General features: G+C 36.4%; 1 protein-coding gene across 2 annotated transcripts in view; it reads right to left on the minus strand.

The window, feature by feature from the left end:
* FAM151B (family with sequence similarity 151 member B) overlaps window positions 1–12,483 on the minus strand; it is a 42,203-nt gene that overhangs the window by 11,869 nt on the left and 17,851 nt on the right. For both annotated transcript variants that reach the window (XM_077759870.1, XM_077759871.1), the window contains exon 5: window positions 9,283–9,418. In XM_077759870.1, the coding sequence (XP_077615996.1) occupies window positions 9,283–9,418 (136 nt within the window). The remainder of the gene's footprint in view (window positions 1–9,282; window positions 9,419–12,483) is intronic.

Genomic DNA, 12,483 nt, shown 5'->3' on the forward strand with positions numbered 1-12,483 from the left:
AAAAAAAAAAAAAAAGGAAAAAAAGAAAGAAATACTGTTAAGAGAATTCCAAAATTAGGAAGGGGGAAAACAATTCCCCTCAAAAATAAACAAAACAAAAGAGAACTAGACAGAGAAGTAGATGCATCCACTTGGTGCAATACCATGGAGCCAAACACAAGGGAGTTTCAAACCGAAGGGGGATGAATAGGAGTACTTAAATGTTATAGAGTTTAGGAATTTGACTTGAAAACTTGGGTGTCTAAATCTTGATATTGACTCAGGTCATGATTTCACAGTTTGTGAGGTCCAGCCCTATGTCAGGCTCTGTGCTGATAGCATGGAGCCTGCTTGGGATTCTCTCTCTCCCTCTCTCTCTCTGCCCCTCTACTGCTCTCTCTCTCTCAAAATAAATAATCTTTAAAAAAAAAAAAAAAAAGAATTTTCCTTGAACAGAGTGCAATATTCAAATGAGAAATTTTAGGAGAGTAAATGACTTCATAGGGAGAAGGTGAAAAAACTGAGGTAGTAGTAATGAACAAATAGGAGGTAGGAACTTCCTATTTGAACAAAGCCTAAAGTCAGCACTGCCTCCTTTTCCTCCTAGGAATTACCCATAGGCAGCAAAAAGAACAAAAGAATGAAAATAGAAACCCCATCTTCAATGAAAAATTAACCCCATTTTCAAAGAACTGAAACTACCAATTACAAAACAGGTGAAAAGTTTCCAACAGCAACAGATTAAAGTCAGATGAGTATGTAAGGAAGTGAAGAAAATTTGCCCATGTCTGTAGATTACAGAGAAAACCTATCAAAGACACTTCTAGATGAGGGGCAGACACTACCTAAACACTTCGCAACAGTGGGAGCAGCATCCCTGAGATAAAAATGGAGGCTTTCTTGGATTAGGTTCGGTCCCAAGAAGCTATAGAAACAAGGAAAGAGTTAACACAGAAAAGCCACAGTTGTGCATATCAGACTATTTATTCCTGTGGGAACACAAAATTGTAAGTGTAAACAATAGATAAAAGATTCTACTTAGAGGGGCGCCTGGGTGGCTTAGTCGGTTAAGCGTCCAACTTTCGCTTAGGTCACGATCTCGCGGTTCGTGGGTTCGAGCCCCGCGTCGGGCTCTGTGCTGACTGCCAGCTCAGAGCCTGGAGCCTGTTTCAGTCTGTGACTCCCTCTCTCTCTGACCCTCCCCTGCTCATGCTGTCTCTCTCTCTCTCTCTCCTAGAAATAAATAAAGCCTTTAAAAAAAAAAAAAAAAGATTCTACTTAGAGATACTACAACTGCCCACCTCTATTGACTGGAAAAAGTTAAAGGCTAAACAAACTCACACATAAAACTCTCTAGGTCATAAGAAGCATAGTTTAATTCCTCTGCAATATGCACTTTGGGCAAATAGCCTGTCCAGAAAAAAATAAAATGACTTTCACAAAAATAAATAAATAAAATTACTTTCTTCAAAGTGCAGTAATTGAAACACCTGGGTAGCTCAGTCAGTTAAGCGTTCAACTTCAGCTGAGGTTATGATCTCATGATTCTTGGGTTCAAACCCCACACTGGGCTCTGCATTGACAGTGCAGAGGCTACTTCGGATTCTCTCTCTCCCTCTCTCTCTGTCCCTACCCAGTTCATGGGTGTGTTCTCTCTCAAAATAAATAAACTTAAAATAAATTAAAAATAACAAAATAAAAAACTATCAGATAGCTGAAATATATGTAAAATTTAAAGAATACCACAAAGGCAGATGAAAGCCATAACCAACATTTTTTAAATGATGCAACTGGTTCTTTGAAGAAAGAGCACAAAGCAGAGATATGAGCTCATGGAAGGGGCTGCAAGACAGTACCAAAGAGATAATGAAACATTAATTGGTAGATTTTAGGAAAGAAATAAAAAATTAATACTATTTTAGAAATAAAGTAAAATCTCAAGATATGCAAAGGAAAACAGAATTGTTGAAAATATTGTATTGTATAGAGGACAAATTATAAAATCAAGAAAAATAAAATTCAAATAAATAAAAAGGAAAGAAAGACTAAAGAGAAAATAATAGATGCCAAAGATAGACAACAGAGATCTAAATACTCATAGTTGGAATCCCTGAAAGAGAAAACATAGCTTACAAATAAAATAGAACAAGTATTTCAAAATATAATTCACAGAAATATTCCAGAAAAGACCTTTGAATCTATATACTGCAAACAACCCTTTCTACATTCAGTTGCCCCCCAATAACTCCTGCCAAATCAAGACACTTAAAAGAGCAAAAATATCAGACTGGTTTCACACTTTTCCACATCAACACTCTGTTGTAGTGTTGTTCTCAAAGGAGCAATGTTCTCAAAATCCTCAAGGAAAAGCACTGTGAGCCAAGAATTTTATAGTCAGCCAAATTACCATTGGCTATAAAGTTCAAAGTTGGACTATAAAATACAGACAGTCAAAATTAAGCGAAAGGGGCAAAGAAATACACTAATTCTATTATTGCTCACAGGAAGAAGTTAACAGTTATCTTTAAAGAAGCAGATTTATGGAAATTACAGTAATGAAAAATCAATAGGGAAAAATGAACCTCCCAAATTATTAAAATTAAAATACAAAACAAAAAACAGCTACAATGATATTTTCAGGGGCACCTGGGTAACTCAGTTAAGTGTCTGACTCTTGATTTCAGTTCAGGTCATGATCTCACAATCATGATCATGAGTCATGAGATTGAACCCTGAGTGGGGCTCCGCCTTAGGTGTGGAGCCTGCTTAAAATTCTCTCTCACCTTCTCTCTCTGCTCCTCCCCTGTTCTTTCTTTCTCTCTCAAAAAAGTAAAGAAATGTTTTCAATGCTTACAAAGTAACAAGTACTCTAGTTCAAAACAAATGACAGAAACAAGACCAGTACATCTGTCTTTTTATAAATAATGTAAAAAAGTTAAACTCTTCTTTTAAAAGGCTGTTAGAGGGGCGCCTGGGTGGCTCAGTTGGTTAAGTGTCTGACTCTTGATTTTGGCTCAGGTCATGACCTTACAGTTCATGGGATCAAGCCCTGCATTGGGCACTGTACTGACGGCAGACAGACCTGGCTTGGGATTCTCTGTCTCTCTCTCTCATTCTCTCTCTCAGTTCCCAACCCCTCTCAAAATAAATAAATAAACTTAAAAAGTGGTTTTAGATGTATATACTGGTGTGTGTGTGTACAGACACACACCATGCATACATATACACACACACACACACACAGGATGTAATCACACATATATACAGACAAGAATTTACCAGCTCTGTCCTAGAAGATAGATGTCCTAGAAGCAATGACACTCTAATAGCAATGATCATACTAAACTCCCAAACTTCACTTTCTAAATACGATCCACCACTATAATCTAGCAGGCATCCTTGAAAAAGTGTCCAATCTGAGAATTGGGACAGGGAAAGAACCTAAGTCTCCAAAGAACACAAGCATGAGAAAAATGAGGAAAATATCGAACTGATCCAAGTTGAGAACATCTTTCATAATAAAAGCCCTATCATTTTTTAAGACTGTCAAGTATATGAGATTGGGAAAGACTGAGGAACCATTCCAGACTGAAGGAGACTGATGAGACACGGCAACTACATATAATACATGTTATCAGAAAGTTTCCTGGACTCCAAGGGAAAAAGAAGAATTTTTTGAATGGTTGGTAAAATCTGAATGGGTCTGAGAACTGCATGGTAGTGTTGTATTAATGCTGGTTTTCTGATTGGGAGGCTGCATAGTAGTCATGCAGTCATACAGTATAGTAATATAGTAGTAATATAAGCAAGCAAGTAATATTGCTTGCTTGAGGCAATACACACCGGAGTACTTAAGGATAACAAGGCATCATGCCAGAAAAAAATATAAATAGAAGAGAAGAGAAATAATAGATATATGCAAGAAAAAGTTAATAATTGAGGAATCTGCAGAGATGGCAGTAAGTTTTTTGCAACTTTTCTATAGGTTAAAAACTATTTTTTAATAACAATAAATTACTCTTCAAAAAATGAATGAAAAATAAAACTATAAAGTTATTTTTCACAAAAATATAAGGCAAAGTATTCAGGACAAACACGATGTGAATTTAGTTAAAATATCACTCAATAGACCAAGAAGACCTTTTAATAATAAACTTATAATTAACTCTTAATTAAGATAAAGGAGATATGAATATGTACCAAATAATATATCATGAACATTTTAATTTTTTTTAATGCTTATTTTTGAGAGAGAGAGAAACAGAGCACGAGTTGGGGAAGGCAGAGAGAGAGGGAGACACAGAATCCGAAGCAGGCTCCAGGCTCCGAGCTGTCAGCACAAAGCCTGATGCAGGGCTTGAAGTCATCAACTGTGAGACCATGACCTGAGCCGAAGCTGGACACTCAACATACTGAGCTATGCAGGTACCCTGAAGAACATTTTAAAAAACAAAAACTATGAGGTAGAGTCTTAGTCCATAAGAGAGTAAGTGGCCAAAAAATTAAAAGTAACATATTTGTACATATTTCCAGAATGGCATACTTACAAGATTTTTTATTACAGTACTACTTGTAATATCAAAGATTAGAAACATCCTTTATGTTTACCAATAGGAAGCTCATTAAATATATTATAGTATATACATAAAACAATGTACCTGGAAAGGAAGCTTACTTTGGAAAGAGTCCCAAGATGTACTGCTAAGTAAAAGGAAAAAAAAAAAAAAAGCACAGAACAGAAGAGAAGCAAGATATATGCCACCTTTGCTTTAAAAAGGTGGGGAGGGGCGCCTGGGTGGCTCAGTCAGTACCACATACAACTTTGGCTCAGGTCATGATCTTGCGGTCCGTGAGTTTGAGCCCCATATTTGGCTCTTTGGTGATAGCTCAGAGCCTGGAGCCTACTTCAGATTTTGTGTCTCCCTCTCTCTCTGCCCCTCCCCTGTTCATGCTCTCTCATTCTCTCTCTCTCTCTCTCTCTCAAAGGATAAACACTTTAAAAAAATTCTTTAAAGGCAGGGAAAATAAGAATCTATATTTGTATTCATTCTTACCTGAATAAAGAAACAGCTAATTATGTTTATATAAGAAACTAACAACTGTGGTTAGTGAAATTGGGTAGGACTGGGTAGATGGGAGAGAGGGTTTTCACAGTATTAATCTCCATTCTTTGGTTACTGAACCAAGTGAATGTATTAGTTATACAGCAAATTAAATTAAAAATAGCTTCTTAAAGCAAACAAAAATTAAGGCATAGAAGAGTTAAATTACATAACTAATGTACACTAATGTGTCACATAAACTAGTAGTTTTATTCTAATAGTCATTCTCCTTTCTGATACAACAAATCCCTGAATTCTAAATAGGCACAAGATTGTACAGAATAACAGCTACATTTCCCAGCTTTACCTGCATCTAGGTACAGGCAGATGACTAAGTTACAGCAAATGAGTTCTAAGGGGAGAGGTGTGAAACTTTCTAAGTCATGCCCTTGAAGGAAAGAATTGTGCCCTGAGCTTCTCTTTTTTCTCTCCTTAAAAATATCTGAAACTCAAACATGGCAGTAATCGATCTGACCATACCGATGAGGTCAATATCCTAAGGTAAGCAAAGCATCAAGATCGAAGGGTTCTGGGCCCTTGACAAGTGGAGGCACCACATTAGCCCTGAATTATTTATGCTTTGACAGCTACGTAGAGAGAAATAGACTTGTTTGAGCTATTGCTAATTTAGGTTTCTATTATAACAGCCAAACTATATCTTCATACAACACATGAACTCATACAAATATCATTATATATTAGGCCCTTAATAAAACCTACAAAGTAAAAACATAGATGTTATCTGATTACAATACAATAAACTTAGAAACTATTAACAAACCCCAGGTTAAAAAAAAAAAATTCTACTACTGAAATCACTAAAAANATAAATACATTAATAAATATAAAAATGAAAATAAATTAGGGGTGCTGGGTGGCTCAGTCAGTTAAGCATCTGACCCATGATTTCGACTCAGGTCATGATGTGACAGTTTGTAAGATCAAGCCCCGAGTTATCAGGGGGATAATTATCAGTTATGCTATTAGAATGGAACTTACTTGAGATTCTTTCTCTCTCTCTCCCCCTCTCTCTCTCCCTCCCTCCCTCCCCCTTTCTCTGCCTCTCTCCTGCCCTCTCAATTGCAAAATAATTAAATAAACTTAAAAAAAAATGCCCGGATGGCTCAGTCAGTTAAGCATCTTGGCTCAGGTCATGATCTCACGTTTCATGAGTTTGAGCCCTGCATCAGGCTCTGAGCTGATAGTGCAGAGACTGCCTGGGATTCTCTCTCTCTCCCTCTTCTCTCCACCTTTCTCTGTCTCTCGTTCCTTCTCAAAATAAATAAATACAAACTTAAAAAAAAAAAAAAAAAACGAAATAGGGGCACCTGGGTGGATCAGTCAGTTAAGCCTCTGACTTCTGCTCAGGTCATGATCTCGCTGTTTATGGGTTCAAGCCCCACAACTGGCTCTGGGCTAATAGCTCAGAGCCTGGAGCTTGCTTCAGATTCTGTCTTCCTCTCTCTCTGCCCCTCCTCCACTCATGCTCTGTCTCTCAAAAAATGAACATTAAAAAATTTTTTAAAAAACAAAATAAATATCAGGAAATTAAAAGGATTTCTTGTAATTTCAAGAAATTACAAGAAGATATAATAAGCATAATTTTAAAGTATTTATTTATTTATTTATTTATTTATAGAGACAGAGGGAGAATGCTAGGCAGGCTCCACACTGTTAGTCCAGAGGCTGATGCAGGACTCGAACCCATAAACCATGAACTCAGATCATGACCAGAGCTGAAACCAAGAGTCCAGAATGCTTAATTGAATAAGCCACCCAGGTGCCCCACATAATTTTAAAAGATAAAGGGCAGAAATTAGTGAATTGTTAATCAAAAACATGAATAAATAAATCTAAGAGGCCAATCTTTAAAAACAAAAGATAAATCTATTATTTAGTTTAATCAAGAAATAAGAGGTAAAGCTCAAATAAATAAAATCAAGAAATAAAGACAGAGGTGTAGTGGCCAAGAGCAGACCATCCCAAGACAGATCATTTTGGCACAAACATTACTTTGAGTTAAAAACAAACAAGCCCCAGCAGATACAGGAAAATCTCTTTACCTCCTCCTCAGTAGTAACAGGAAGAGCACTATTAACAGAATTGTTTTTAACCTAAGAAACTTATGTACGTAATAGGGCAACATTTATTTTCCAAACATCTACCTTCCTGCTACGGTCTTTCTCTTTCTGGTATCCTCAGATCCCTACCCTCCTCCTCAGCTCCTATAAGCCTCCTGTTGCCTCATAGTCTTTGGATTCTCCATGTTTTTCTAGATTCCCCATATGTATGCTATTAAATTTGATTTTCACTGGTTAATCTCTGTCACATCAATTTATTTAGTCTAGCTAGAAGGACCTTAAAAGGAAAGAGGAAGACTTCCTCTCCAACAGAAGAAATTAAAAGAACGAGAGGCTATTTTAACCATCTGTGAATAAATAAACTTCAAAACCTGGGTGAAATTAATAATTGTCTAGAAAAATACAGTATATCAAAATTGGCCCCCAGGAAGATAGAAAATCAAAACAGACCATTTATCATATAATAAAAAGGTTGTACAAGTTAATCTTTCCTCAAAGTACTAGGTTTAGATGGTTTACCAAATCGGGTTTAGGCCATTTCAATGTTTTGTTTTCTTTTAGCTTTTTTTTAAGTTTATTTATTTTGAGAGACAGAGTGAGTAGGGAAAGGGAACAGGGAGGGAGAAACAATCCCAAGTGGACTCTGCACGTCAGCGCAAAGCTCGACTCTGGGCTGGACCTCAGGAACCATGAGATCATGAGCTAAGCCAAGATCAGGAGTTGGCCTCTTAACTGACTAAACCACCCTCGGGTGCCCCTCAACGATGTTGGGTTTTTTTAATATCCCAGAACACATAAAAAGGAATGGTCCCTAGCTTTTTTTATTGAAATGTACATGATATTTATACCTAAAACTAAGAAAAAAAGCTACAGAGAAGTCTCGCTTTCAAATGCAAAAATCCTAACTAAAATTTATCAATAACATTTCAACAGCATATTAAAAGAATGATATATCATGATCAAGTGGGGTTTATTCTGGAAATGTGAAAATAATTCAATATTATGAGCTACCACCATAATTTATTTTATTAATAGATATTGAGAGAAAAACAAGATTATTTTCACAGAAACTGAAAAGGTACTTAGTAAAAATTCATACCCAGGGAATGTGAATACTTCTTTAATGTATGAATATCTAATCCCTTACTCTTTCTAATATAGTAAATTACCAAACTGAGTTTTTTTCTGGATGAGTTGGGAAAATTCTTTACTAGAATTCTTTACATCTGTCTTTACACATATTATACACATAATATATTATATGTGTCATATTATAATATATATAATATATTATGTATATATTAGAGATCTCTCCCTCTGGTAACTTTGTGTCAACAGTAGCTTCTAGATTTTGTGCCTTACTGAGAAAGGTCTCCTTTCTGAAATTATATAAAACATCATCACGCTTTTTCTTTATGTATTTAATGTTTGGTTTTCAAATCTTTCATTCTTCTGGAATTTCTTGTGGAAGAAAGATTAAGGAGAAGTGCCAGTTTAGTCTTTTCTGCATAGTTGACCTATTTTCCCAACACTACACTAAACTTTTACACCAATGATTTGAAATGCTAGCTTCTCCTAAACTAAGTTCCATGACAGATTTGGGTTTATTTCTGTATTTTCCCTGCTGTTCTACTGACTAGTATATTAAAAAGATAGTATCAAAATTGTTTCAATATCTGTATCTTTATAATATACTTTAATATTTAATAATGGTCCAACTGATTGTTATTGCATATTAAGATAATAAAATTTTTTACAGAAAAAACTTTTGAAAATAGGGTGGAATTCAAAGAGAAAGTATTTTATCCTTGTAACTTTTTGAGAATGTATAACATCATTAAAAAAAGGACATTTTTAAAAAAAGGACATTTACTGGGTACTTACTGTGTTCAAAAACTTTTGTGAGAAACAGAGGTGAAAGGCATGATGTTACATTAATTAAGGTTAACTTACAGCTTCATTCTAGTGAGGGAGACTGTTTGCTTCACAATCGGGGCTCACTCTCTTTCTCCATCTTTTTCTCATACACACTGTCTTTACATAATCAAAGTTCATCCTCTTTCTGTCTCTCTTACACATACACTCACATGCACATCCTATATTGTTAAACTTATACATACCTGTTTGATTTCTTCAACAGCCAAAGTAACTGAGAACAAGACTGCCTGACTAATGCTGCCCTGACAGGAAATGTTACAGGCAGATTTAGGTCCTTACATATATATTCCATTTCTTTCACCATTGTCCAACTGTAACCTGAAATGAAAGAAATAAATTCCATTTTTCTAACGGGAATACTGAAAGTCAATTAAATAAGAAACGGGTCACCTGGGTGGCTAAGTTGGTTAAGTGTCTTGGTTTCAGCTCAAGTCATGATCTCCAGGTTTCATGAGTCTGAGCCCTGCATCCAGCTCCCCACTGACAGTGAGGAGCCTGCCTGGGATTCTCTGTCTGCCTCTCTCTCTACCCCTCCCCTACTCACTCTGTCTCTGTCTCTCTCAAAATAAATAAATACATAAAACTTATTAAAAAATAAGAAACTAGGGACGCCTGGGTGGCTTAGTTGGTTAAGCGTCTGACTTTCGCTTAGGTCACGATCTCACGGTTCGTGGGTTCGAGCCTCGCGTCGGGCTCTTGTGCTGACTGCCAGCTCAGAGCCTGGAGCCTATTTCAGTCTGTGACTCCCTCTCTCTCTGACCCTCCCCTGCTCACGCTGTCTCTCTCTCCCCTAGAACTAAATAAAACATTAAAAAAAAATAAAAAATAAAAAATAAGAAACTAAGTTAAATTACTTATAAATGTAAATTCATAGGTAATTTATAAAAATTTCCATTTGAATACAGAGTGCCTTAAAATACCACTTAATACATGAAAATATTTTAGGTGGGAAATGTAGACAAAAAATTAATTCTAAAACCATGCCACAAGAGACCAAGAGCAAGTTTAACAAAACATTAAAATATTAAAAAGGTTTCATGGGGCACGTGGGTGGCTTAGTCGGTTAAGCATCCAACTTTGGCTCAGGTCATGATCTCATGGTTCATGAGTTCAAGCCCTGCATTAGACTCTGTGCTGACAGCTCAGAGCCTGGAGCCTACTTCAGATTCTGTGTCTCCCTCTCTGCCCCTCTTCTGCTCATATCTGTTTCTCTCTCTCAAAAAAAAACAATAGAATAAAATAAAATGGTTTTACTAATCTCTCAAGCACAAAAAAAAACAAATTTTGATATGCTATCTTAAATATTCTAAAGCTCTTCCCTTAGGTATATCTGCATCATTAATAATCTCTGTAAACTTATATTTTCCATTGTGTAATTAAGTATTCTTTTCCAAGAGAAAGATGGCTGCTAGGTACTAGATGTTTAATTAATAATTATCGGGGCACCTGGGTGGTTCAGCTGGCTAAGAGTCTGACTTCAGTGCAAGTCATGATGCCCCAGTTCATGGGTTCAAGCCCCACACTGGGCTCTGCACTGTTGGTGTGGAGCCTGCGTGGGATTCTCTCACTCGCCCTCTCTCTCTGCCCCTTCGGCATTTGTGCACTCTCTCTCTCTGTCTCTCTCTCGAAATAAATAAAACCTTTAAAAATTTTTAAGTAATAATTATCACCATGGTTGTTTTTTGGCTAGTCCAAATTATTCATACATTTTACGTAAAGTAGAAATAGTGGTAAAAATGACTTTTATATATGCATTTTAAATCATGTTAAGACATTGTGGAAAACACACTTGCCTGTTTATAAAAACTTTAAGCAAAAAGTTCTGTTTTTTAAATAACACTAAACTTTGTCGAAAGCAGGCTATAAAAAGTATTGGTCAAAAAAGGAACATTTTACAGAAAGCCTATATAAATAAGTTAGTCTAGCAGCTAAATTCCTCATGAAAGAAGGGCAAAGTTCTGCTTTCCTGGAAAATATGAAAAACTGTATCATTTTAAAATTTTATTTATTGATTGTATTGATTTTCAGTGAGAAAGAGCACAAGTGGGAAAAGGGCAGAGAGAAAGAGAGACAGAATCCAAAGCTGGCTCTGGACCATCAGCACAGAGTCCAATGTGGGGCTCAAATTCATGAACTGCAAGATCATGACCGGAGCTGAGATCAAGAGTTGGACACTTAACCAAGAGCGCCACCTAAGTGCCCCTGTATCTTTTTAATTAGAAAAAGGGACTGCTAACAAAAGCTATATTTACACGACTATAAACTTATAAACTCTCCTTTCTAAATCTGAAGTAACAAGTGAGGGAGCATAAAGTGCATGTTGGTAATGACAAGAGGCCAGTGGAAGAAAAGCAGCCTGGAAGCATTCAACACCAAAATGACTTCAAAATCCAGATATAGTAAAATTCAGTTCAAGCATGAGGTTAAGCCAGAATTATACTAAATAGTGATAAAAGGAGCTTGGAGTCAGTAAAGAAGTTACTAAACTCTTTGTAGTTTACCTTATTTCAACACTTTGAATTATAAGCAGTATTCCTTAATGAAATTAATAAAAATTAAAGTGATTAAAGAATTAGAATTAAGTTAAAGCACATTCTTTTTTCTCTGAATCTTACACTTGTTGGCCGAGAGGGCTAGAACCTAAATGTCACTACTCACTAGACAGCAGTTACCCTAATCTAAAAAGTTAACATCTGGAAACAATAAATGCAAATAAGTAAAAAAATGAATGCCCCAAACACAGGATAACGACTAACATCTCAGGGCACCTGGGTGGTTCTGTTGCTAGAGCATCCGACTCTTGATCTCCCCTCAGGTCCTGATCTCATGGTTCATGAGAATTGTTTACCTGGAAATCAATACCTCCGTATGTGGAAGAAATAGAAAGATGAACCCAAAGAGCATAGTCAGTTTCAACCAGGAAGAATAATCTGAGTGTCACGTCCATCCTGAAGTGAAAAGGTGAAAGGAAAGAAGGGATCCAGCCTAGAGGACAGCCTCGTGGCCTCCCACTTCCCTGGCCAACCAAAGGGAGCATGAGGGCACCAAAGTTCTAGCAAACTACTTTTGGGGGCCTCCCAATGTCTACAGAACAGAACTGGTGCTCTTCCACCACACTCCCTTTACTTCTGGCCTCACATCACTGCAGAAGTTTTTGTTACTACTTCTTTATCTTTCATCTGACATAGGAAGTTGCTCCAACGTCAAAAGAGTATATTATGTTTTCCAAGTTCAGAGAGACAACTCACGATGTGTTTAAAGTTTATAAAAAGGCAGCTTTGGTTAATCTAGACCTTGAAAATAAATATTTCCCATTGCAGCTTGGTAACAGAGTATCACCAATGAATACAGTATCTATCTGAAATAAAAGAACGAAGAGTCAT

This window comes from Crocuta crocuta, unplaced genomic scaffold (assembly GCF_008692635.1).
Source record: "Crocuta crocuta isolate KB4526 unplaced genomic scaffold, BGI_CrCroc_1.0 scaffold162, whole genome shotgun sequence".
NCBI lineage: Eukaryota > Metazoa > Chordata > Mammalia > Carnivora > Hyaenidae > Crocuta > Crocuta crocuta.